This window comes from Aquila chrysaetos, chromosome 6, assembly GCF_900496995.4.
Source record: "Aquila chrysaetos chrysaetos chromosome 6, bAquChr1.4, whole genome shotgun sequence".
Classification (NCBI taxonomy): Eukaryota; Metazoa; Chordata; class Aves; order Accipitriformes; family Accipitridae; genus Aquila; species Aquila chrysaetos.
Genome location: NC_044009.1, coordinates 51,840,898 through 51,867,647, shown reverse-complemented (window position 1 = coordinate 51,867,647; position 26,750 = coordinate 51,840,898). Strand labels below are relative to the sequence as shown.

The 26,750-nt window shown below is 43.1% G+C and overlaps 2 protein-coding genes across 17 annotated transcripts; both read left to right on the top strand.

Annotated features, from left to right (window-relative positions):
* Positions 1-154: 154 nt before the first annotated feature.
* NMI (N-myc and STAT interactor) lies at positions 155-10,862 on the top strand. 8 transcript variants are annotated; one of them, XM_030018172.2, is made up of 11 exons: positions 245-351; positions 1,175-1,252; positions 1,515-1,565; positions 3,146-3,223; positions 3,519-3,677; positions 5,150-5,257; positions 6,392-6,554; positions 7,446-7,552; positions 7,669-7,858; positions 8,514-8,620; positions 9,581-10,862. In XM_030018172.2, the coding sequence occupies exons 3-11, from the start codon at positions 1,521-1,523 to the stop codon at positions 9,767-9,769; spliced, it is 1,146 nt and encodes a 381-aa protein (XP_029874032.1). In that variant the 5' UTR covers positions 245-351; positions 1,175-1,252; positions 1,515-1,520; the 3' UTR covers positions 9,770-10,862. The 8 variants fall into 8 exon arrangements, with proteins under 8 accessions (XP_029874035.1, XP_029874032.1, XP_029874040.1 ...); XM_030018175.2 differs by lacking the exon at positions 1,175-1,252 and having other exon boundaries at positions 155-351; XM_030018180.2 differs by lacking the exon at positions 1,175-1,252 and having other exon boundaries at positions 251-351; positions 1,515-1,632.
* Positions 10,863-11,681: 819 nt separating this feature from the next.
* RBM43 (RNA binding motif protein 43) lies at positions 11,682-16,869 on the top strand. 9 transcript variants are annotated; one of them, XM_041124265.1, is made up of 5 exons: positions 11,682-11,904; positions 14,328-14,526; positions 15,043-15,137; positions 15,219-15,792; positions 15,889-16,869. In XM_041124265.1, the coding sequence occupies exons 1-5, from the start codon at positions 11,740-11,742 to the stop codon at positions 15,960-15,962; spliced, it is 1,107 nt and encodes a 368-aa protein (XP_040980199.1). In that variant the 5' UTR covers positions 11,682-11,739; the 3' UTR covers positions 15,963-16,869. The 9 variants fall into 9 exon arrangements, with proteins under 9 accessions (XP_040980199.1, XP_029874026.1, XP_029874029.1 ...); XM_030018169.2 differs by adding an exon at positions 12,185-12,218 and having other exon boundaries at positions 11,888-12,106; positions 15,219-16,869; XM_030018170.2 differs by adding an exon at positions 12,202-12,218 and having other exon boundaries at positions 11,888-12,129; positions 15,219-16,869.
* Positions 16,870-26,750: the final 9,881 nt, after the last annotated feature.

Sequence of the window (26,750 nt, the reverse complement as noted above, 5' to 3'; positions counted from 1 at the left end):
GGGGTGGAGGGGGTAGAGGGCAAGGGCGGGAGACCGCCTTGCCGCCGGGGAGGCGGCCCGGCCGGGCTCCCCTCCGCTGAGGAGGCGGCGGAGGACGCTGCCGTCTCCCTCCAACGTGATTTCGAGGAAAAGGAGCGGCGGCCTCCGCGGGGACCGGGGCTTTCCCCCCCCCCCCGCAAAGTGCGACAGGATCGCGGGCGGGGGGAGGAAGGGAGACCGGGGGACCCGCCAGCTCCTCCTCCGCCCCGCGGGAAAGCGAAAGCGAAAGCGGGCGGCGCCGGTCTCGGCGGGGAGGTGATTTCGGAGGGGTCGTGGGGAGCCCGGCTGCCTCCGCGGGGACCCGCGGCTTCTGTAAGTTGTGTGAGCCCCGGCTTGCGTCCTCAGGCCGCTTCGTCTCCCGCCCCGGTGCCCGTCGGTCCTCGCCGGGCAGCGAGCCTCGGGCTCTTGGTGGCGTTCGGCCTCGGGGGGTGGCTGGAGGGGGGGAGCTGGGACGCGGTCCCTGGTCTCAGCCCGGGAGGTGAGGGGCTAGCGCCGGCGGTTGGGCTGGTAGAGCTCCGAGCGCGGGCGCCAGCCGCCTTTTCGGTCCCCCGGACCATGAGGGAAGGCATGGCGGAGTGGACGAGGCTGGCCTGGTAGCTGCAGGCTGGGCCGTCCTGTGGAGAAACCAAGGGAAGATGTTTTATCAGTTACGCTGCTTTCGCTTTTCTAAATCAAGAATCGGTAGGTAAGTCAGTAAATTTTGGTGACTGAACGCAAATCAGAAGGGGATTCCTGGATCATTAACCAGAGACGGCCTCCATTTCAAGCCTCCTTCTTGAATGCAACAGGTGCGGTGGTGTCGGGTAAAAGCCAAGCTCAGGATTTCCAGGTGAGAGCATTGGAAATGTCCAGCCGGGTCAGGATGCTGGGCTGCCAGCTGCTCAGGTCTTGACAGTTGGTAGACGACACTGCTTAGACGGTGTCTAACCCGTGGTGCGAAGCCCTTGCGCTGCCCCGGCATCCACAGGTTAGATTTGCTTGGGAATCTGTGCGCCTTAGCGTCTGTTTCTGGATCAGTGGCCCATGACCTTATCTAAATTCCTTTTTATCTGCCTCTACAAAACATTGCGGCAACGGATTCCAGATTTTACATTGTCTGCTGTGTAAAGGAAATGTTTTCATTTGTGTTAAGCAGGATTAAGAGTTATCTCTCTGAAGCACAGAACATACAGGATGTTAAGCATGTGTGTAACATTACAAAAGTAGTGTAAAGGTAAGTACATAAGTTTCAGGACAGAAAAATTAAGTTGTGCAATACAGAATTCCTCACATATGTCTCTGGCTTTTATGCTCAGTAAGGAAGGAGGCTTCAGATATCCAATACATATCACTTTTGCCTATAAAATGATAGAACATTTACATTTAAAAATTCTTTTAGCTCAACACAGCTTCTGGTATTCCTTTCTGGTATTCTGTTCTGCTGCAAAAAAAAGCCAATACGCACAATGTTGTAATTTTTTTTCCTTTTCCCTCAGGTTTCAATGGATTTTACAAGTCCCCCGCTATCTTTAAAAGATAATGGTTTTGTGAGTATTTCCTCATGTGCTGCCTGGAAAAAAAATCTGTATTTGACAACAGTATTTCTGAATGAAGGTTTGTGGTAGGACTGCTAGGACAGTTCTTCTGAAACTTCTTGTCTCATCTTCTTCCATCCTTTAATACCTTGCACATTCCTCATTCCCGCCTCCTGTTGCCATAGGGAGAGTCCCATTCCAAAGTGTCTGCATTAAAGATTCTGTTAGAATTTTCCTGTCCTACCTCGCTTGCTCATCTGTCTCTGTGGAGGTTTCTTAGGGGAATTTCCTTTTTCCTGGTGCCTCCCTTGATTCAGTTCCTGCAGTGCGGCAAGTAGTTTGATGGGGCTTTCCCTGGGATTTCTTGTGTTTTCCTTGTTATTTTTTTCCTTCTTTCAGGTTGGAAACTGTTGTCTTAGACCATTTTTCAGTAAAAAAAGAGGCAACCTTTCTTATCAGCTTCCAGCTGTGGCAGGTGCATGCTTCTACTTTCCTGCACTCAATCCCTTGAGCAAAGGAATTTTTTTTCTGGTTTTAAGTTATATGCAGATGGGGATTTCCCTGTTGCTTAATAGGCATTTGAAACTGAACAAAATAGTGGAAAAAATTATTTTATATTTTATTGTTTTTAGGAAATACCCAGCATTACCAAGAGAGTTGACAAGATTATCTAATTTAGATCTTTTCCATGCCTAAATTTTATGGTTCACATTCAAGTTTTATGTAATCTTAAGTAAAAGGGAGGGAATGCTTCAGCGGGTCTCTTTGGATTTTTTTTTTCTTTTCTGCAGAATATTGCAGCCATAGAAACAAAACAGAACAGAGAAGATTGTCTGTCTTCTTGGGCTTTATCCAGTTGTAGTTTTCCCATGCTCGTGAACTTCTGCCCTGAAGTACTTAAATTCTGAAATGCTTCTTTTATCACCTTCCTCCCGCTTGTTGTTACCTTTTATTGTCCAATCTCCCTGAGCTTTGAAGCATCGGGTCTTGAAATTTTTTCCTCATTAGGCCTGTATATTTTTTATACATTCTCTTAGAGGAACTGCTGAGAAAGCATACAGATAAACATTTGTGGGTTTGAGGGGCTTAGATCCCTATGGAAGAATATAGAGACAGCTTGCTTTTATTATTTATCAGAATACTAGCCTGTGAATATTTTCAGTTGGATAGTTAGCAAATAATGATTACTGACCAGGATCCATTTTCTTAGATTTTTGTCCTGTCCAGCCATTGAAATAGTTCAATGATTTGGCCTAAGTGTCTGAATGCATTTTTTAAAAATTATGTGGTATATGCTATTCTCTGGCATGCAGATAGGAAGGTTTAATTACGAAATATAATTGGTCTCTCAAAATGTTTGACTCACCGCATGTCTGGCCTGCGTAACTGGAGAAAAACAGCAAATGGGCACACAGGCAAAATACATTGGACTTTCATTAACGGACATACATTGAAAACTACCATGGCAAAACGCTTCATCCAGCTGCAGAGGGTTTATTTTTACTTTGAAGATTCATTTGAATTGTTTGAAGTGTCTCAGTTATTGCCTAGTGGAGGGGAAAACCTGTGTGTGCCTCTTCTTTTCTCTCCAGAGTATGGCAACCCCTGACCCTTTTGGCACATCAAAAGATGAGATGGAAAGACTTGCGGGAGAACTGAAGAAATGGAAGGCAAGTTCTACAAAGTACATAGAATCATGGAAATTAGCTGAAAGATACTTGGAAGACCTTTAGTCCAGCCTTCTAAAACCAAATCAACTTTCCCCCAATCGTAGCATGTTTGTCTAACTTGTCCTCTATTCTTCAGTGGTACATGCTTGTGTTGATCTCGGTGGTAACTACACTTGTAAGTCTAAGAAAAATATTTAGCCAAAGTGTTAAAAATAAATAAAGGCCTTACTTAAGGTTTTGTTTGTTCCCGTGGAAGAAAAAAGAATTTAAAAGTCTTTTTCTTTTTACTATCCAGGAAAGAGTTGAAAAAGCTGAAAAAGCAAAAGCTGACCTTTTTCTCTGTAAAGTAAGTGCTGATGAAGAGTGTGTTAAAGCAGAGGAGGAGCTGATAAAGCTAAAGGACTTTCAAGAGAAACAGCATAAGAACATAATTATGTCTAGGGAGACCCATGAGGTATGGAGAAGGCTTACTCATAACTGTTAGTATTTGGGGAGTTGTGAAGGAGGTGTTGATTAGAAAAAATAAGAGTAATATTTCCTTTTCAGTTTAAATGGCTTTACTGGTTTGCAGACTGTATGACTAGAACGTTCTACACATAATTTTCCAGTGGCAGATTAAGAATCAGTGCAATAAAATAAGTCTTATGGCAATGTTGGAAGAGTGAAAGTAAAACTGAGACCTGTTTTGTATAGAAGATGAAGACTGACAAAACCAGTCTTCCTCTTCCAAGATTCTCCAGTAACAGACGGGTTTCAGTTTTGCGTGATGCAGATAAAATTGAATGGATTGATTCTACTGCTTTGTCAACTCCCAGCCCGTCTTAGAAGATGTTACAGCACCCAAGGGGTTAGCATTTCTTAAGTGACAATGAGCTGGGCAAGAGACAGAACCTGTTTGAAGAGGCCTCCTCTCTCTAGAACTAGTTGGTCCTAGAACTAATTGGTTCATTACCTCAATATGCCATGTGCAGTCATTGGTACAGTAATAGGATAAGTTTTCATAAGCTGTCAAGGAGGTGGTTTCAGTGAAGTTTGGTTTGGCCTGTAAATCACTGATGACAAGTTATGGCTTCAATATTACAAGCTATTAAAATATAATTAATAGGTTAAGTACATTCAGGTTGGCACGAGATTTTCCGAAAGTTGGTTTTGGTTCTCCAGTCATAAGTGTTTGGCTTTTATACCCAAAAGAGGTCATTATCATCATCTAGCTTTTGTTTTACATTATCTTCAGCTGATGGGAACTGGTCTAAATGTCTCAAGTGGTTAATGACGTTAAAGGAGCCATCTTCTAATTGTGGATGGCTGGAGCTGACTATATCTGCTGTGTTTCCTTCTCATTCTGTTGTGTACCCTGTCCAGGAAGTACTGGATTTAGTTACATAGGCTTTATGCCCATTTAGGATTCACTGGTGTGGAGGAAGTATGTAGCAAATAGGAGGTAGAAGAGGAGGTAGAAGAGGTGTTCCCTCTTCCTTGCTGAAGTATAAAGAGGGAAGAGTAGCAGTTTGTTAGAAACTGCCCTTACCTGGTAAACTTTTCAGAAAAGGGAAAAACAGTTACTAAGATCACACATGGTATAAAAAAATAAAATGTTTATGTGTTGACATAGGCTCTGACCTTGCATGTATAAGGAACTGACATAACTATGGAAAGTGCTGTGCAATTTATGGTACACTTGGTGCTTGGAAACACTAATGCATCTCTTCAAAAACCCTCTTACTGTAATTTACTTTGACTGAAACTGTTCCTCAGTGAGTGAATTTACCTTGTGGATGGTTAAAGCTATGCAAAAAATGCATCGTGCACAGCTGTCATGTAGAATAATTAAAAGTTGAAACAGTTTCTGATGTCTGCAGATTTTGCTGAAATACATTTGTGTCTTCTATGTGTTTAATTTTGCATTTAATACTTTTTGGGCTGTAGAGAGAACTCCATGTACTAATTGAAGAAAATGCTGAGCTGAAGAGAGAGATTGAAAAGCTCAAAGAAGACCTTGCAAAATGTAGTTCAGGGCTTTCACGGGATGGTCAGGTAAAGTTTGAAATATTTTGCAATTTGTCTTTTAGAGGGGCACACTTTTATTTTGCCAGTTCTAGGCCACTGGGGCCAGTTGTTCAGCATTTGAACCTCTACTCATTTCAATATAAAATACAGCATGAAGTTTTATTTTCTTATTTTACCTGGCAAGATAATGTGTTTATACAGAGCTTGAAATTCTATCCAAGTGTTACCTTGTTTAATGATAACAATGTTACAATACTAGCTTTAGCTTTCTAAATTACATTTCTCATTTTAGGAGATGTCAGTTAAGTCCAGCCTCCTAAATTTCCTATGCAGTCATTGGACAGGGCAAGGCTCCTCTAGAAGGAGATTCAGTATGAACAGGGAGCTACACCCAGTGTCTGAATTATCTTTAGGAAGTCTCTCTCTTTCCGTTGGCAGCAGAGGAAAGAAAGGAGGCTCACAGATAAGATGCTGGTTTTGAAGATAGGTGGCAGGAATGCTTTAATTACTCTGGTTATTTTATCTTGACACAAACAGTATTTTTCTTCTACACAGGGTTTTATTTTGAAATAGTTACGTAAAGGGGAAAAAAGAGTTCTCTGAAACTCCCTCAAGTCTATCAGAGCAGCCTTTCCCAACCAATGTTTTCATGAACAGTTTTAATCTATCCTAGTTATAAAATACGTGGATATTCTTACCTATTTTACTAAGATGGCAACAAACAAGGCTGTTCATTAGCAGACTTCCCATTGCTGTAGAGCAGTGATGCAATTAGGCAAGAGTAAATGGCAACACAAGTGACTCCGATACTTGAATTTTGCAAATTTTAGACACCAAAAGTATTCTACTTCTGCAGGTGGAAATCCCTGTGGACTTCAATTGAATTTTTACTGTGTACAGTCAGTTTAAGTTCAAAGTTAATCAAAGGGGAAAAAAAAAAACCCACCTCATTGACAAAAATCCCAGGAATAGAAAAGTACAACTAGTCAGTTTAGTTAGATGAGTTCTACCTGTTTAATGAGCCATGACTTCAATCTGACTATTAAACTTAAAAAGACCAAAATACAGGTAGCACTTCAAGGAAAGACTACCATTCATTTTTCTGTTCTGCAATAAATTACAGAAATGATTTTTTTTCCTATCTTGATTCTAAAATATTAGATTAAAAAACAGGTAGCAGAAATGAAAATGAAGTTCAGTCACATGGAAGAAATGAAGAATGACTATGCAGATATGAATACTCACTGTGTTTTTGGTGTAACTACAAAACTCCCATTCAGACTGAATCAAAACCAGGCACTGCTTACTTTTGAAGATGAAGAAGGTATGACACATATTTTATGTATAAAATTAATGTCTCTGTTGTATTTCATTGCCAAAGGAAAAAGATGTACATAAACATTTTGGGAAAAAAAAAAAAATCAACAACAGCCAAAGAAAGAATATACAGAGAACCTTTCACTATTATGATACCAATCAGTAGAAGAAAAATTCTTGCAAGCACTCTGCATGTTTTTGTTGGATTACCAGATTTCTGCTCCCAGCTAATACAAACAATGCTTGGTGTTTGACATTGGGAATATGTTTCTACCTCACAGAGTATTGTCAAGAATGAGTCAAAATGTTTTGACAGCAGAATTTGGTTATTTTCTTTACTCTGGGCAGTACCTTATTCTGACAGCAGTTACGTTGGTTAAGTGTACACGTCAGATGATGGGTAGATCTGAGACGACAGAGGGATGGTGCAGTCTGTAACTTGCCTGCTTCCCACTGAGATGCTTGCTGTTGGGACAGCCTGGTGCCTGCCTGCAAGGAGCCTGCAGGCAGTCTGGCTGGGCCTGCTTGGTGGGTGGCTCAGTTACGCAAGTATATTCCAGATACAAAACTAGTGTCTGATTCATTTCTTTCAGCTAAAATCTAACATTGCTAATAGGCGTTCTCTGCACCTGGTAGCGATGTGTAGTTTTTATCCAAGGATATTTTCTGTACTACTCTAAAGATAGTATGATATTTTAACTGTTGCCTATAACCACTGAGATTTTATGGAAGTAGACATGCCTGAAGACAGGGGTAGTGGGATCTGGTTGCCTAACTGTTATTTATTTCTTCTTTATTGATGCAAAAGGAGATTTTCCTTAAGAGAGTGGGGAATAGTTTTGGTTTTATAATGATTAAACAAGGCTTTTCATATCTGAAAACTTGTGATTTTCCTTAGTTGCCCAGAGACTGATAAAAATGGGTAAGCATGCTGTGAACCTGGACAGCAAAATAGCAGATGTGAGAGTCAAGCCTTTTGCACTTGAAATGGGAGTCAAGTTTGAGGTAATCAACTGAGATATGAAACTGTAAAGATATGAACTTGCAGTACTTAAAAAGCTTTAAGTTCAGTTTTTTGGGTGTTTTCAGTTACAAAGTTCACAAAAAATTAATTTTTTTAGCTTCATGTTACTATTTCTGGAAAGAAGATCAATGTTTCAGAAGTACCTGAGCTATCCATTCCTGAAGACTGGATGAGAGACAAATTAGAGCTGACTTTCTACAAATCTGAACAGGGAGGAGGAGAAGTAGAAAATGTGAACTATGACAAGCAGTCTAGAACAGCTGTTATTACATTCCTCAGACCTGGAGGTATAGTATGTAATACTTCGTTAGGTAGATGTACAGGCCATATTGTCCATTCTGTGTCACATTCCATTCCATATTACATTTTGTGTTTACTTAACCACTGAATGTAGCAAATTCTTCCCACAGAGAGTTAAGTAGATCAGGAAAAGATGTGGGTTCACCCACACATCTGTAAATAAAGCAGTATTTCATCATATTCCTTTTTGATCAAACATGACCTGATATGCAGTTTGTGAGCTTTCTTTCTTTCTTAACTTTGTCAAACCCCTATTTTTTCTTTGCATTGCTGGACACATATTGCAAAAAGAAAATTAGGAAAATGTGTTTGATTTAAGCTCTTGTTTCATGACAATGAAGTTAGACAGGCATTCAGATTGCCCAACTGTATGAAATTTGATGAAGATCAGTGGAGCCACATCCATTTAGAGCAGCTGCTTTAGATTTATTTCAGAAGCTTTTGTGGATATTTAAGGATTTTGCTTTTTTGGAAATGCCAAATAAACTTTTTGCAAAATGCATATGAAGAATCTACAAGTGTGCTATCATATATTAGTTTCCAAATCCATATAAGAAAAATTAGTCTGTTCTTTGATATGCTTACAAAATGCATTTTAGATTATATTACTCTTACTCCTCTTTTTCTCATTCTCCATTACAGCAGCTAATGGCTTGGCAAGATGTACTAAATATCCTTTCTTTGTAAACGGAAGGTGCTATAGGCTTTCTGTTTCCCCAGACACCGACGTACACTTGGAAAAGTTTCAGGTAAAAGAATCTAGTCCAGGCTAACCGCTAAATAGAACAGATATGTGGGAAATATGAGATATGGGCAGAATTTTCAGTTCTGAGGACTGCAGAAGCTTTTGTGTCATACACTTTGTGGAACTTAATAGTAAGTGTGAATCTGCAATACGGCGCTTTGCTTATAATCTTAGGTTTTGCAGTGTGAAAGCTATAATTTATTTTAAAAGAGTGTGCATGTCTTTCCTTGATCAAATTATATCATTACTTACCATAATGTCTGTGCTAGACGGGAGGCAAATACTGAATTGTTTGTGAAGTGAAGTAGGTTAATAGTAAACACAACAACGTTTTTCCAAGTCACAAAGCACTGTCATATTCATCCCTAATGAGAGGCCGTGTTGATAGTCTCAGCAGAGACCCTTCTTGTTCTATGAAACATTTGCTCATTCATTTTTTTTTCATTCATTCATTCAACCCAAATGATGACTTCTTTTCCGGTAACACTAGTCTGCTTGCTCATCATATTCTCACTGAAATTGTCTTCTGCTTTGAATGAATAGATTGTAATCAAGTCAGTATTGTGTATATAATCAGGCCTTTATAATTAAAGCATTGACTGGAGTGTGTGCCTTTATGAGATACAACAGCATTCTTTGCAGGTGTGTATTATGTATTGGCATGGATTTTTACGGAGTGATGCTGTCTAGAGTCATCAGCGATCCCCAAATCCAGTGTGTGGGACACACCAGTTCAGGAGGCTAGGTGCATTGCCTATTGAACTCCGTAGTGTATGACAGAGTTCTGAACTCCTGCTATTTTCAGTGACAGAAATATACCACACTGTCCAAAGTCTTAAAATGTAATCAAAGATCCTAGCCATATCTGATCAAGGATATGTTTATTTCTAGTATCTGTGAGTTCCTTTAGATGTACATGCAACAGCTGATGTGTAATAGGAGTTTGTTTTCCTTTCCTCAATAGCTCTATTGTGGGATTTCTAAGAAGACCATTCTGTTGAAAAGAATTGAAGAGACGGAAGATGACGAGGAAAGTGTACAGGACATGATTGAAATTCATTTTCAAAAGCCTAGTAATAGTGGTGGGGAAATAGAGAAAATCAAATATGTATCGAAAGGAGTAACATGGGTTTGGTTTGAGGAGGATACTTAGAATGCTGTATAGGAAATTGTAGATTGAACTCATGAAGTTCTGAGGTTTTGCTTCATGAGAGGCGTAGGAAGTTACGGAGACATTGTGCTTTAATGTTCTGAAATTACACTTGAAAAAGAGGAACTACCTGTCGTTCTGATTTGTGTAATGGCACAGATTTGCATAGAAACTCAGTAAAACTCACTGCTTGGCGTTCCAAAGGCTCCTGATTAAAGTCATAAAAAAAGTCTTTACCAGCACTTGAAACTTAATCTAAGATGGCTTTCTGCAAATTTGCAGATTTTGTATCTTGCAAATCTTAGATAGGTCACATACTCCAAAGTGGGATGAATCTGTTCCTTCTTACATTTTGGTTACAAAAGCTGTATGTAATCTCAATCAAAAGCATCTTCACGGACCTGCGTTTTTTAAAGTGCCACAGCTTCAGAAGGTAGCTCGGACAGAACTCCAGTCCTGCTGAGACTGCTGTGTGCCACCATAACTCAAATACCTGAAAAGAGTTATGCTGTAATTTCATAATAGCTGCATTATCAAATTCTTCATAAAATTAAAATATAAAAAGGGAGAGTGCAAAACCACCACAGATTTACTCAGGAAATAGTGCCTATAAGGCACTTCTTATAAAGAAATGCCATAGCAGTAATGCTGCTTTTAGCTGTTGCAATGCTGTGACTTCTCTTAGGATCTGATGCAAATTCTGCTGAGCTTCCGATAAGTTAATAGCCTGGTTTATTTGGTTTTAATACTTGTTTCTACAGTTACATTTTTCCTCATTTTTGTTCATGGTTTTGCTTATTTTAAAATATCACAGTTAAGAATTGAGATGATTCTGTATCTAAAACAGATTACTTTGTAAGAATGCTGGGGAAACAGTTCGATGGTGGACACTGTGTCTGAGGTATCTGTGTTGGTGCAGGTGACTGGCCCGGCTGCTGGCTCTGGGAGGGTCTGTAGAGAGGGGTCAGCTGGAAAAAGGCATATAGGGTTTAGGGCAACTTAATTTTTCGGCATGTAAAATGACCCTTTTGTTTCCAGTTCATCCTTCCAGTTCTCATTCTCAAAGACCTTTGAAATAAAATGGAAATTCCAAGGAGGAATGTTTTTTCTTTTCTGCTGTGGTCCTTTTTAGTTGCTGCCCTTGGGGGCTGAAACGGTTTGGCAACAATAATCTTAACTTCAAAGTAGCGTGGGTCTAACATTGAAAATAACTTATTTTCGTAGTATTTGACATCTTGGTATGCAGGAAGAGCACTACAAATATACCTCAGGTATTATTATTCAAAAGAAACTGTTAGTAGGCAATAGATACGGTTAAATATCAGAAACTGAAAGGGTACTAGCACCACAGTTGATTTTGAATTTACTGTTGGGAGAGATACATGTGACTGTAGCACCTCTTGCTGTTTCGTGCATGCAAAGGCATGGATTGATTACCTGACAATTATGAAATTAAACAAAAAAAAGTAGTAGTACCGGAGTATTTATGGAGATTGCCTACTTTTGCATGTAGCAGTCTTAAAACGTTGATAAGATCAGATGCCTTAAAAAAGAAAGGGGGGGAAAACCTGCTGAAGGTAAAAAATGTCATGAATTTTAATTGTACCTCACTGATAAATGTTGAGAAGTAAAGCTTTAAGAAAGAAAAGGTTTAAAATTCTCATAAGGTATCACAGTGTGCGGGAGTAGTGAGAAGCTACAGGTTTTAAGTATATAAAATCAAGGTGAGATTTGAAGCAACTTTTTAAGACAGTATTTGTGAGCGTCTCGGTGTCCTCTCTGACGAATTGATTGTACCGTTTAAAGCAATAGCGGTGCCGCATAAAGGCCGGACAACAGTTTTAACGATGAAAACCAAGAATACAGAATTCAGGCGATGTTCCTATGAATGGCAATGCCCTTTCCCCCCCCCCACCTACTGGGGTGAAGTCACCTTTGACTGGCAGCTTGGAGAACAGCCGTGACCTTTTTTTATGCCCGCACTACATACAAATACTTCACGTTTTCATCGCCGCAGCTTCCACCGTGAGCCAAACCTCGAGTCTCGCCTCCTCCAGCCAGCCCTGGCCTGGGGACGGGACGGGTACAGCCGCCGGGGAGACGCCGAGGGGGCACCGGGAGGCGGTGGGCTAGCCAGGGTACGTTGCCTTTGCCGAGCCGGGGAGGGTTCCTGCCACGAAATGTGAATAAAAATCGGGGGTATTGCTTCTTCCAAGACCGTCCCCGCGGGGCGGCGCGGAGGAGGAGGAGGTGCCCCGTCCCGTCTCCCCCTCCCGCCGCGGGGCTCCGGGCCCCGCCGTTTCTCTTTCGGTTTCACCGCCGGGCCGGGGCAGGACGAGCCCGCCCGCTCCTCGCCGAGTCTCCCCGCGGCGGAAAGAGGCGAGGCGGGGCGGGGGGGGAAAGGCGGGCAGCCCCTCTCCGCCCGCTCCCCGGGACGCCGGCGGCAGCCATGGCAAGTGCCTGCGGCCGGGGGGCGAGCAGGGCCGTGAGGGGAGGGTCGCCGACCCGCCGCCCCAGGGGAAGGGCCGGTTCCCGCCGGGAGGTTCCGGGGAATGGCGGCTGCGCCGCCGTGAGGCCGGGGGAGAGCCCGGGCCTTCCCGCCGGCCGGTTCCCGCCGCCGGAGCTCCCCTCACAGGGGAGCGACCCGGGCCTGCGGGTGGGTCCCGCCAGGCGGGGCGGGAAGAGGGGCCTTCGCCTCGCACCGCTCCTTAGAAACCGCGGAGAGTTAAAAGCAGCGGCGAGGCGAACGAAGGGAGCGAATCGTGGCCGCCTCGCCCTCGGTCCCCGCGCCGAAGAAATAAATAAATACCGGGCGCTCCGACAGCAGCGCTCTGCCGCGGCCTGCTGCCCTGGCCCTCCAGTCAGTTAGTGGTAGCAACGGGTCTGATTCCCCCCCCTCAGCAGGGATAACGTTTCTGTTTTTTAATAACACTGAGAACCGGCGGGGTCTACAGGTAAGTCTTCACATCCGACCTCCCGCCAGCGTCGACCCGCGTAGCAGATTGGCCAAGAAACGGCAAAACGCGCGGCCTGGCCTTCGGCGGCTCCGCGTTATCTGCCTGGCAGCGGCCACCGAACGCTGGCTTGTCTTACAAGTGATTCAGCTCAAAACGAACTGTACGTTCGTGGTTTTTTTTTTTTGTCTAACCCCAATAGCAGGCATGGGTGTTGTTCCAAAATACCAGCTGGCAAGGTGCGAGATGCTGTCTGGCAGCTGAGTGCTCCCGCTCGTGCACGGGCCGCATCGGCTGTGTGAAGCGTGAGAAAGTCCTGCATAAAGCTCCGTCAATCTTGGAAGCACCCTGTTTATATTCTCTTCATGTTGTCTCATTAGTGCAGAAACTTCCTTTCACACGAACATTACCACCAAAATAATTGCCTAATATAATTAAAGCTCCTGGCTCTTTAAATTTGATGGGTGATAAAAAAAGGCCTTACGTCTTCATGAATTAAAAGCTTGCATGGTTGCACAGTCTCATTTAATCTGTCTCCTCACTCCCTTCAGAAACACTGCGGTGGTGGTCCACAAGGCTTTCGACGCACGTCAACGAAGCATTCGCCCCCGGCGGCACATTCTGTAGGCTTTGTAACTGCTGTGCTGGCCCTAATGTTTTATGCAGCCCAGGTCCAGAAGAAACTTTGTAAGGGAAGCCTAAAGAATTTAGATGGAGTGACTGACCTCGAGTACAGTCGCTCTGAAGTTATTGACAGTTCGTTCCCATGAACGCTGCCATGCAGACATACTACATTATTTTCTTTCTTCCAAAAAGTCAATGAACTGTTACAAAATTTACTCGGTGTTCCACCATTTACAGTAATTTTGCCATGATATTCCCAATGAAATATGACTGTTTATGTCTGTGTAGTAAGAACGGAAAGAAAATATGCTTTTCTTAACAAGACATGAATGCAAATCCTATTTAGGATGGATTTCATGTTTGCAGCATTGGGAGGTTTGGCTGTGATGAAAATCATGTGTGTAGTTAGTTGTTTTACACACTGCGAGTCTCAGATGGCTGGGATTATGTTCTTCCAATTTAACAAGGTTATCCATTTAATAAGTGGAGAGAGATGAGTCAGAGCACAACCCTAGATCCCAGCTCTCACGAATTTGACAAGTAAGGACAGTCTGAATCTGACCCTTCCACTCTGAAAAGAAAATCCTTACTGAACAGTACGTGCAATTTTTCATTCTCTTCAAATTTTGAATATTAGAATCGGAGGAAACAACCTGATCAGTGTGACACCGGACCTTTCATTTGAGAAACTGTTAAATTTAGTTCTAATTTTTACCGCTTTAAGGAAAGAAAATATTGAGAGGGTGTAAATTACACTTAAGAGTCAGGCCATTTTTTACTGCAGTAATGTAAAGGTGCCTGAGGGGGTCTGGCATTCACTGAAATCTGATTTCAGCAGTCTTCTTAATTACCTACTAAACATGCATGTTGACTGTGCAAAAGGAAGGGGAGTCATTTCAGCAGTCAGGGTGAATCTGGGTAACCTCTACGGGAGGTCACCGGTACTCCTCGCATTTACAAGTGTGCCATGTCTCTGTGCGCAGGCAACAGCACAAGCTGCTAAATCAGCAAGGACAGTTGTCATCACTGGTGTTCCAGATGGCCTTCTGCACAATGATGTCATGACTGACATACTGATGATTCATTTCCAAATGTTGAAGAACAACGGAGGAGATGTGGAAGAAGTAATGTATCCAACAAGGAGAAAAGGCGTTGCATATGTAACTTTTGAAGATCAGGAAGGTATTTAGATTAATGTACTATAGTAAATACAGCCATCCCCCAAAGAATTAGCCCTAGAATGTTAACCCTAAACCAAATTATTTTAAATTGTTTACTGGTACTAGGGTTTTATAGAACTGGGAGACTAACACCTCTCTTTTAGTCAGTCAAAGTTTTAGGATTCTATTTCTGTTCATCGAAGTCGTGACTCTGAACAGGCTTCGTGCAAAGCGTTTTGTTATGTTTGTTTTTAGGAATAAATTTATACCATGCATAACAGATATGATTTTTGTAGTCAGGCTTTTCAGAATAAATCTCTGCCAATTAATGTTCTAAGACGACAGGCTTCTGTCTCTCTCTGAACAATTTCGACTAATACATAGAATATTAGGCAAGAATATTGAATCACCTGTGTGTATGTATGGAAGATTGTGAGGGAAAGCATCAAGAGAAAAACACCCGTGAAGTGTTCTGCCATCAGACTGGCAATGACGCGTTATCTTACTGCGCAGCAAGTGAATCTGGCTTTCTCTTTAGTTGTAGAGAGTGTTCTAAAGAAGGATGAACATCGACTAGAAGACAAGAGGCTGTCCAGATACTATCCGCTGAAAGTAACCCGTTACTGTGAAAACGTAAGCTCATTCATAACTTATCTAGTTGTACTTCCATTACTATGTTAACCATTACTTAACTTTTCTAATTCAAAATTCTAGGTCTTCAGCTCTGTCACATCTGTCCTCGATATGTCTATTTTCAAAGATCAGTTTGTTTTAGAAGATCTGATACAAGAAATTAAAAAGAAGAGCACAGCTTTAAGCTTTGGTCCTTTGCAATCCAATGGGCATATTTCTGTTCAAGGGTCATTTCCAGCAATCAAATTGCTAAGAGACTTTCTCTTACTAAAAGCAAAATCCCTTTCAGAGAAGGACAAAAGAGAAGAAAGCAAGACCCATCAGAGACCAAGGAGGAGGCTACAGCAACAGAGACTTACCACAGAGACAAGTAATTTTGTTGATGGTGCAGATGGGGAAAAACAAGTGGTTGTTCTCGACACAGATATATATCACTACATGAAGTACTTTTTTTCCAGGACATTCCTAGTAAATGACAATGTTGTAATTTCTGATGTCACTGATGGTGATATAACTACAGTATACATTAAGAATATTGGAAATAGGTCTGATGCTGGACAGGTATTAAAAGTCAAAGAGAAAATTGAAAATCAGTCTATAAAACTCCATAACACTTTACGTAAAGAAAGGATCTACTTTCAGGAGCACACCAGAGGTGAGAAGCAGAGATATAAATGGGCATGTGAAAATCTAAAACCCTATTACCCTCATGTTTTGATCATTCCTTATGATACTCACATTGATATTGTAGGAAATCCTGCTGAAATTTTTGAATTTACAAAGAAAGTGAGCAATAAGATTCAGAGCCTGTTTCAAACAAGGTAGAAAGTTAGTGTTCATGTTGTTTACACATTGTGCTTCTCCAGCACCAGACTGTACTGGTGTAACCTGTGCACCTCTATGTCACTGCAGATCTGTCACTGCATCTCATCTCTTGTGAGCTTAGAGTCTGAAGAAATTAGGCCTCTCCTGTCCAGATACAGCCATTTTTTTGCTTCTGTTAGCTGCATTTTGGGCACATGTACACTCATTCTGTCTTGCTGTCAGGGAACATGTGATGAGAAAAGAACATTTTTTAGAGAGTTCTCATTAGCATAAGAAGTCAGGCTGACAAAGCTGGGTGAGTCAACCTGATATGAAATACTGCATTGAGTTAGTGTTTCTTTGTGCAAGATGACCAGTGGAAACAGGAATGGTGGCCTTTTTCTGTTGCCTTTATCTGCAGAAGGAAGTTCTTGTCATTGAGGTACATGAAGAAGATAGAGCTTTGACACTTGAAGGGATGGCATGCTTATTAAATTTACAGGCTTGCCACGTCCTGAGAAGGACCTTAGAGGAAGGCATTGGAAGTTCTTGACAGTAGAAAATAAGTGAGTTTGTTTTCATAGGAGCAATAATGTTTTTTTTTTCCCAGCTGTAACAGCATCTGCAGCATCCCTTGACAGCATGTTATTTAGACATGAAAATGTATCCAAAGTTTTGATGTGAAAATCTTGGGGCATTTAGACTTTTGAATCAGATTCTGTTTTGCAAATCTGTTTCTATATCCACTACAGGAGTCCAAATGCCTATCCTAATTTAGGCTTTTTATAAAACCAATTTAGAAAACAACTTTTATTTTGTGATATCGGTGTGTTTGGAATACTTTGTCAAAACATACAGAGCACCGTCTCTTTTGCCTTATGTGCAGTAAAAGTTTTAAGTTTTTATGCCATTAAAGAAATTAGTTCTACAAAATACCGTGTCCGTGTTCTTTTAACCAACCCCCAGACTTTTGATTGGAAGCCCAGACCTACAGCCCAAGAAATGCTTTAGGCATTTTCTTGTCATGACTGATTATCCATTGCAATTATGCCCACGAAAGAGAAAGTTGTTAAACTAGTGCCAATGCTGTGTATTAAAATATACCGTCAAAAGTGGAAAGGTGATGAGCTTAAGTACTTTGCTGAACTGGAAGGAGGGGAGTAGTATTTAAAGGCTTAATCTCTTCCAAGTTCCCCTGTAGCCAGTAGGTTCACCAAGGGGGGGTCAGGGATGGGGCTGAAGGCGGACAGCCGGAGTCAGGCCCTGGAAGAGCCGCTCCGCTGCTCCCCACGGAGCGCAGACAGCTCTCCAGCGCCCGGCTGTTTTGGGTACTCCCCATGCAGCTTAAGCAAAGACGGGAAGTTTTTCAACCTTGTAAAAGAGAAAATCCTCTATGAAGGATAATCCTTTAATGAAATTAGTGCTCTCTTCTAGTGTCCTGATTGGTCTTCCCTTCTCTTTTCTGAAGAGCCTCATTTTTTTCTGATTCATAGCATTAGGATTTCCTATTCACTTCAATAAATGTTTAGGGCCAGACTGCTAAACTGGTGGCACTGCTGTTAGTTTGAATCCTGACTGGTTACTACTGGCTGAGCGTCGCTTTTTGAGTCAAGCTTGACAACAGAATGGTTTGCAGCATGGGCACAGGGGTCATTCAGGTCTCACTGCCTGGCAAGCAAGATGGTTTTTACTGAACGAGTTTCAGTCAAGATCTTAAAGTCTTGAAAACATCACAGTTGAATAAAATTTTATTGTTGAATCCTGGTTCAGTTCTAACAGCTCCTCTTCTGATTCACTCGCCGAACTCCCCTTTGCCACCACGTCCTTGGCAGTGCTCGGCTGCGAGTGCTGGGGCCGTTTCTCCCCCGCCAGCCAGCATTGTCTCATTGTTTCCCGGAGCTCTCCCATCTGCTGTCTCTGGTCTCATACCGAGGATGTCATTTCTTTAGACAAAAAGAGCTTTGCCTTGGTTGTTTTGTTTATGGAGTGCCTAGCAAATAGGGATCTGGGTCTGGGGTGGATTAGTAAATAGTAGCTATTGTTACGCTCCAGGCTTTCCAGGGCTAATTTTCATGTCGGATTTGCAGTGGCATTGGCCAGAAACACCCCACCTTTGTCACCTTTGATGGGTCCTTGTAGCTGTGCAAGCGCAGGGTCTTTACTAGTGATAGTAGAGAGGCTGTGGCACGTATGGCCTGTGACTGAGCTGCTCTAAGATGTAACCCCACAGAGGAACCTGCTTTCTGTAGCAGGAAAAAAAAGCTGTGATTCACCAGAGTAGACTAGTGTTTGCTGTAAAATATAAACAGCATTTCAGGAGAATAACATCATAAGTGAAACACGTATTTGTTCCTTCCTTCGCGATGCGGATGCCATGGAAAACAATAGATGTTTAGCAAAAAAAGAAAGTCCAATTTTGTCATTACCATGAATACTTAAACAAATACAACAAAACAAATCAGTATTAGGTGTGGTAAGAGACTTGCCAGCTCCCGTTCGCACAGTTATTTTTATGGCAAGCAAAGCACTGCTCTATCTATTAAACTCCACTTGACAAAGGCATTTTGTATTTGTGTATATTGGAAGATATCTGGGAAACCATATCAGATGTTATTCCTAGATCTAAACCATCGCTGCTGACTCAGTATTCTCAGCATCAGGTTTGCACTTTTAATTTGACAAGATAATTTGCTCATGGGACCTCAACAAAATATTTATCCTCATTGCTGTGCCGACGCTTGCTGCCCTACACCAGAAGGGAATACATAACAGTTCACATTGTAAAAATACAAAGCCTAATTTTCACTTAATGCACAACTCCTACTGACAAAGGAGGATAAAAAATAAAAAACGGGTCACAAACAGCAGCAGAATCTGAGCCCAGTTCCTGGCAGCACCCCACTACAGTTAGTGGGGTAAACACCATTTTCTGTCGCCTGAAATCCTGAGGATTTGAGAGATAATTTGACATCCCTTAGCAGGAAAATATTATACAATTTGGAGGCAAAAGCAATCTCCTTGTTGACCAGAGGGGATGGGGGAGGTGGATGGAGGAAGAATGATTTACTGGAGTCCTTTCGCCATCGCTGACACAAAGCGCTGCTCTGGCGTGGCAAAGGGAGGACAAAGCCTCCTTTACTCCCCATTGTACCTGTGCCTCTAATTATGCAGTGTAAAAGATGTATTCAATTCCTACGGGAAGGAGGTTCTTCCATTAGGAGAAAAGCCCTTCCTGCAAGTTTAATTGTTGTCATCAAAACTGCCTCTGCCACCTTTGAGTTGCATTGAAACTTTCTCTGTGCATTTGTTAAAAAAGCACATAGTACAAAAGACCTGTCATGTCTCCTGAAAGATTGCAATGCCAGAGTGACATTTTCCTAAGGAAGAAGTACTTGCTACTTTTGGAGCCACATATCTTGCTTAAAGAACGAGTTATTTGCTAGTAACGCTATTTACTTTTCCTACTTTTTTTTTTTTTTTTTTTTAAGACAACTTTTAGGCTTACATCTTCATCTGGCCACACTGGAGACTTGGAAGAATAAAATCCAGATGAAAACAGACAATAGTCATCAGCTGAGGGTGAGCTCAGGGTGGTCGGTGAGTCAGTACCTGCAGCCCACTGGGGTCGGATGGGGACGTACTCCCACCAGGAGAGAGGAGATTAATTCAGCAGTCTGTGTATCCGGAGGAGCTGAGGCTCTCGCTTGGCTCCGGTTCGGCTCTCGAGAGGCTCCCATAAACACACACACGTTCCTGTTTTGTTGCACATCTTGTGCAAGAGAACAGCAGCTGTAGAGCAGGGCCAAGCTAATGCTGGGGAAATTCCTTCTCCATTGCACAACATTTCAGGGGTGACTTCTTCCCTTGCATTTAGTGTGGCTGGTGGGTGTTTACAGGATGCGTGGCTTCTATCCAATTTAATTCAAAATAACTCATTTCTTGTCCTTGGGGCTTCTACCCTTCAATCTGCTGCTGTTACTGATGAAAGGACCTTTTCCATCCCTCTCTTTTAAACTAAGAGCAGTGAAATCACGTGTAGATACTTTACCATTTTCACCTACCATTAGAAGATGGGAATCTTCCCTGATTTCTGCAGCAGGCTGCCTGAAGATAACCAGACAACTTGGCTAAGAGAAAAAAAAAAAAAAAGATTAATTTTAATTATGATTTAAAAACCAAAACAAAACAGAAAAACTGAGTCAAAACTGCAAAACCTCAGAATTGACAGAGCCCGGTCTGGTTGTACTTACTTTTTCCTTGGCTATAGATAGTTGCAGAACATCTGCTGGAAAACAAGTCCCTTTTTCCGCTTCACCTAACACAGCTTTCCTTTGTCTCCTGACACCCATTAATGACCTTTAAAGAAATCTCCTAAAAGTAACTCAGTTAAAAAGAAATACTACCTCTAATGGCAGCGGCCACTGCTGCTGGAGCATTGCATTAAAGCCATTTTTCAGGTGGATTTTCTCACTCGTTACTGCTACCACCTTTGTAATAGGAACAGTATGGATCAGGACCTGCTACACAGAGTACTTTACTAGAAAAAAAGCTGTATCAAATACTGGAAAAATGAAGTTCTATTATCTTTGTACAGGTGAAATCCTTTCATACTCCTTAAATTCCTGACACTGCGGAGGAGGAAACACATCGCATGCTGAGAGCGGTACGTACAGATGGCAGTGCTGTCGCTTGGACCGAATTGTGCAGAAGAAGGGTGGATTTTCTCCAAGGTAGAAGCCATGGCTGACAGTCACAACTCATCCCCGATCAAGCTATAAGCAGCAGGCTGCACGTAGTGCATATGGAGCCGCACACCCTATTCCCTAGCTGTGCTGCAGGAACAGCTTGGTATTTCCTGGGAAGCTCAGGGGTACCAGAATACGGAGATGGTCCATAGTGGGTCAGGTCTGGACTAACAGCTACTGATGTGATCTGCTTCTCGGGCTGGACATGAGGAGATGAGCGGGGACCATCTCTCCCAGTGGGTTCCAGACTTTGTCCCATCCGACTTCTCCTGCCATAAACACGGGGAGCACAAGAGGGAGCCAGATGCTTTGGAGCTGAAATCCCAAAGTCTCTGCTGGGGTCCGGCCTGGGTGCAGCTGGAGGAAGGAGATGCCAGAAGCAGGTCCTGCTCTGTCCCTTAGCTGGTGGAAGCGGAGCAGCAGATGTTGGGAGTAGACCCGTCCAGTCTTTCATCGCTCACAAGGTGCTTTTACATCACCTTCATTCAAGGTTGTATAAAAAGGGTTAAGGAAATCGAGCACTTACTGATTTCACACCGAAGTTACAAATGGCTGAGATGACCAGAAGCCTGAGCACTGCTGTAGTTAATCTCTTGTTAAAAATAATTCTTTCAGCCCACAGAGCCCTGAATCAGGCGAGCACAACGTGGCACCATGCAGGGCAGATCACTCTGGTGCACATGTGAGCTGTGGGGATGACCACCCCGTTACCACTACGCTGAGACTGCGCTTGGATCCCGGCTTACCTGCACTGCTCTCGGGCTCCTGGTCTCCTCCAGATCCCACGAAGTACAAGGGCTTTGGAGCCACCGCTGCATTGAGGAATTTAACCCTTCCTGCAAATAAGAATAGCCCATCTCATCTCCTCTTGGCGTGGCTGGGACTGAAGTCAGTGGGCAGTGCTGGTATACAGCCATGGGTTTGATTTTCAATTGACACCCTTAAAAAAAAATTAAAAATCTTCACTTCTATTTTGGCATGGACTCTGACAATTTTTTCCTAGTATTATAATAAAAGCAACATCTCTCCTTGGTGTTGCAAATAGACGTCCTCTGCCTGGCCTGCACACAGGGACTTACTTTGCAGAAACTCGCCATTTTTACCATTGTCTGGGTGCTTCTGTTTATTAGCAGATAGCTCTTGTGCAGATACAGCCAGTTCTTAACAACTGGAAAGTTTAATACACACAGTAAACACCACAGCGCGTTTTTCCCCCCTCTAAGTTATATGAACACTTCCCCCATGAGTTAAGGGATTTGGCATTTCTCTCAGGCATACTTTACATTTTCCAAACTTTCTGAATAACACATTGAGAGACTTAAGCATCTGCACTGCCAAACCAAATGAGAGAAGAAACGATTTTGCAGGCTCATTAATGCCTAGCACTGACAGGCCTGGAGGGGCTGTGATTTTATTTACATAGGGTAGAGACAGGCCTTTAGGGAAGTTTGGTGTTATTTACATAGAGAAGAGATGTTCCTTCAGGGGTGGGGCCTCATTTAGATGCAAAAGGGACAGGAACTGGGGGCACAGCCTTACATAGATACGATTTTACCTGTGCTTCCAAAAACACACTTAAAATCACAGTCATAAATGCTGTTCTTGGTAGCAGCTGGAGTATTTTTCCACACGTGGAGCTGTTAGCTGATGTAGCTGAACTCTATCTCACTGCTAGCAACCGAGGGTGAATCAGCTACAGAGGAAAGAAACAAAGAACTTGAAGATGGAAAGCTTAAGAAAATCCACAACATAACAGTATTTATAACAACTACAGTTGTCGACCTTCCCCCAAACTCTCCCGAAGTCAAAACCAAAATAACTGTATTTATCTAGTTATTGGCTCGACGCTTTTTGCAGAGCTGTCCCCCCCCGCCATCGCTGCTCCCCGACGTGCCTAACCAACACGCTCTGAGGTTGCCCGGCCACATCGCAGCCTGCCCACGCCACCCGCCTCCTCTCCATCCCTCTCCACAACCCATGAGGTCTGGTCCTCACCACCCCAGAGTCATCCTCCCAGCCTCCACCAGAGCTGATGATTAATTGAAGCCAGCTGCTTGGCTCCCGCTCCTTCTTCCCACACCACTTTGCATTCCTGTTAAAAGCACACGCACCGCCCCAGAGCTGTGCTTGGCTTTCCTGAGCGCGCGGCGGTGATGCTGCAGAAACAAGGCCAACTTTCACACCACCCCTTCTCTTTGTGGGCTGTGGTTGTTTGGGTACCAGACGTTCACAGCGGTGAACTCGGTGTGCAAGGTCGTCAGCCTCGGCGCTGTGGAAGGTATTTAAAGTCTTGCTGATTTGGGGCCCGTGTTACATTTCTAGCTTTTTGTGTTATGCTCTCAGTTTTTTAATGTGGGTAACCTTGAAGAGCCTCCAGACTTGCAGTACTGCCATGGGAATCGCATATTGAATACCTAATGAAATAAGAGATCCTCAAGAATGATATTTTTCTTACCAGAACTTAGATGCCCAGTAGTAAGTCAGCTGCCTGAACTAACTATATAGTTGTTGGGGATAGCCAGCCTCCTCTGAAGGAACATTTACCCCGCTTTGGGACAGGTGATATGCAGTGCTCTCTACAGATAGCATCCACAGCCTTCCTTACTGTACAGGGTGTCTAGATGAACAGCATAGAGGACAAATTTTAGACAGTTCTGGATTCTTGTTGCTTATTTTTAGGTAAGTCTTTTGCCTCTACTTACCTGCCTGCTTTGCTGTCCCGTTGGGAACGCAGAGGAAGGCACCAAAGGGCTGGCGGTGCCTCTCCTGCAAGAGCCCTTGCTTGCGACACGCATCCAGCGTCAGAGAGGTCAGTGTGTAAAACTGTCCTTGTGTCTCCAGTTTCCATACAGTGTGTTTGCTGGGATTGTGGACTGGTTAACATGTGTTCCTCCTTAGCATTCTTCCAAGTTTCCCAGTGCTTGGAGATAAAGCAAAACCCTCGCACGTCTAGCAGATCTCTTTCAGCTCTTGGAGGAGTATCCCAGACATACAACCGTAGGTGAGGCATGATTTAGTTTCCTGAGCGTTTCAGGTGCCTGGAGCTTGCACTTGCCCTGGTATCTGATACGGACCTTCCCAATCAGGTGTTTGCGCTCCTGACCTGTTTTGCTCAGGGAGGAATACTTCATGCTGAGAGTGCCACCAAGCTAAAGTGTTAAAAATGAGCATGCCAGAGGCCTTGCAGGCGAGATGCAGCTGGTTTGCTCAGCACCTCAGCCTGAGCCGATCAACTCTTGAGTTCTTATCTTCATGTCAACTGACATTTATGCTGCTTCTGTATCAGCCAGTCCCAAGGCACATCCATCACGACTCCCAGGCTTTGCGCAAACACAAACAGAAGTAAATAAATACCTGGGTCACAGCACTAAAGAGTTAAGAAAACTCTGTATTCTTCCCCAGGGGAGAGCCTATTGCAACTTGTAAACACTTGCTGTGTATTTCCAGGTGGTAATTAAAACAGCTTCCCCCCCACGAAGTCAGTATTACATCAAGAGGCTGACAATTTCCTGGAGAAAACAGCTGTGTTTCCACTAATGAGCCTCAAGATCAGCAAAATGCCATGCCTGCACACAGTTGTAGCTGCAGCTCTGGCGTGTGAGACCCAAAGACCCTTTGATAATTCTTACAGGTATTTCTTAGAGGTGTTTGCTTCTCCTTCTGTTATTATGCCAACTTGCAAAAGTCTGCTCATCATGCTGTGAAGTTTTTCCTTTTAAATATTTACTGTGGGCTGTTGCTAATTCAACCAGGTAATGGTGACACGTGGTATGGGCTCTGTCAGGAGAGGGCAAATTGGGGCAAATTAACCAAAGCAGGGAAGGGAAAAACGCAGGGCAGTGTTTCTGAGTTTCCGGAAGAAACACATTTTTATATCGAGCAGTTCAATTTTTTCACAGGATAAATTAATTTTTGCAGGTCTGGAGCGGGCATGGGAGTTTGAGAAATGGTTTCATTCCCTTCATGTGCCATATTCACATTTCTACAAACTACTTTGCAAATAACTGGCGTTCTTTAATAGTGAAGCTGGGCAAAATAAAGCAGAATTGTCAAATATTGCTGCTAAGTGGCCTTTGCAGATTCATCACAACTGTACAAGGCTGGTAACAGCTAAAAGTGAACAGGTAAAATTGTGATGTTCATTCATCTTAATGGTTGCATCGGTGGGTAGATATTAGTAGTCCTGCTATTGGGCTATGTAAACCTGGTTTCATGTCCGTATGTAACATTGCTAATGGCCAATTGATGAATTGTGCTTTGCACTGAATTTATACTTGAATTTGTGCTGTCGTATGAATAGGCAATAAATATAGGCATGGCTGGAGCATGGTAACAGCAGCGGATTAGGAGCAATGTGTCCTAATCGGGACGCGTGGGTTTCGGTGGCCACCCAGGGCAGCACACGAGGCCACGCAGGGCTGTATCAAACACAGGGAAAACTGGCAGATCGGTTTGAAAAAGGTCTCCCCGTCTCGTGGGCCAGCGGCTTGCTGACGGCTTGGTCCACTCCAGGCTGTGCGATGACGGGGTGCATCTCCCAGGAGGGTGCAGATCACCAGGGATGCAGCCGGCTTCCCGAAAGCGAGGTCGTCTTATGTGAATCCTCAGGGCTCGATCATGATCTGGCAAGCAGGAAGACTCTCTTTTTTTTTTTTTTTTTTTTTTTTCATTTTTCTCTGATGTGGATTGACTTGGCACCTCCACCAGTACCTCCCTCGTTCCCCTGGGAGACTTCTCTCAAAATCATCATCGTCACCCCTGTTTCTCGGTCCATTTCTCAGCAGTTTCCCGCTGCCTTCACGCCGGAGGAGCCAAACCTCCTCGACTCGAGCGAATCTGCTGCCTAGGGGAGGTTTGGGAGAGGCTGAGTTTTGCTGCCCTACGTGTCCCAGGTTGGGTGGAGATGTGACCCCAGACTGCCTGTTCGTGGTAGATCTGCAAAGGCAGACGCACCAGTGATGGCAGTTTTTACATTCACTACTCTTAGTATGGGCAGCACTCGTAAGGCACCCGCTGAGGCTGTGCTCCATACTGGTACCAGTTCACCGCTGCTCAGGAAACCAGCTGTGCATGCTCCATATATTAATATATTTCCCTAGGCTACCAAAGGGAGGACACTCTTCTTCTGGACAAGATTCAACCGCAGCCGAATAGATCGGTCCCACTTTTGGCCCTTTTGGGAAAGCACGGCAGCTAACACTTGCGCTCGTTGTGTTAAAAATGAGTATTTGCACTATCTAGACAGAAGCCTTCAATCTCCAGGGCCATCAGTCTGTACCCCTGACAAAGACTGAATGAAAGGCAAAACATAATTACTTACATATTACTCCATCTGACATCTTAAATATTAAGACATCTATCTAGTCTAAAATCATTCATATAAATGTGTTTGTGGCACCTTAGGCTTAGGAAATTTTGAACAGATGAAGCGATAATGTTCTTTGGTTCGTTTGGGCTCCTGGTATAATATGATTTGGTTTTCCTCAGATGCAAGGGGCTTGCTACAGCCTCATGCTGTGAAGTTTTGGTTCCACCTGCCATGAAGTTTATACTATTTCTGTTTGCCTCTGGAGATATTTCCCATGATAGTCCAGTGCACTAACATGAAATCTGAGGCAATGAGTCCATTTTTTGAAAAGTAAGCATTATGTAAAATGAGTATAAATGTCATGTGTTTTCATAACTGTCAAAGTATTGTAATTTCTTTGTTATTTTATGGATTGTAAAATTGAGGCAAAGAGGGCAAATGCTTGCCTGAGGCTACACATTCAATAGCAGAATAAAAATTGACAGGCCAGAGAAATATTAACACTTTGTCAGCCTCAAGCATTCAGGAAGCATGGGATACGAGACCCCACGCCATGTTTATATTCTAAAGCCCTCCATGTCGAGTTCTTTGCCTTTTAAAGGTGCATGTTTCCAGCCCTTTAACTGAAAAGCAGATTAAAAAGCCTGAAAATGAAAAGAATTGAAAATCGTGAAAATAACGACTGCTGAGAATCTCAAGTATTTGCAGGAATCAGAGTTGGCGCCTTAAGAAAAGGAGTAGAGGATATGTTGTGGC

What these genes read in the sequence shown, in the direction of transcription:
- NMI (XM_041124258.1), top strand. Translation starts at nt 2,923, where the DNA reads ATGTCTGGCCTGCGTAACTGGAGAAAAACAGCAAATGGGCACACAGGC. An exon ending in GCTTCATCCAGCTGCAGAGG is followed by an intron (nt 3,046 to 3,145) that starts GTTTATTTTTAC and finishes TTTTCTCTCCAG; the next exon opens with AGTATGGCAACCCCTGACCC. An exon ending in GGCTTTCACGGGATGGTCAG is followed by an intron (nt 5,258 to 6,391) that starts GTAAAGTTTGAA and finishes CTAAAATATTAG; the next exon opens with ATTAAAAAACAGGTAGCAGA.
- RBM43 (XM_030018166.2), top strand. Translation starts at nt 11,740, where the DNA reads ATGCCCGCACTACATACAAATACTTCACGTTTTCATCGCCGCAGCTTC. An exon ending in GAGGCGGTGGGCTAGCCAGG is followed by an intron (nt 11,905 to 14,327) that starts GTACGTTGCCTT and finishes CTCTGTGCGCAG; the next exon opens with GCAACAGCACAAGCTGCTAA. An exon ending in TAACCCGTTACTGTGAAAAC is followed by an intron (nt 15,138 to 15,218) that starts GTAAGCTCATTC and finishes TCAAAATTCTAG; the next exon opens with GTCTTCAGCTCTGTCACATC.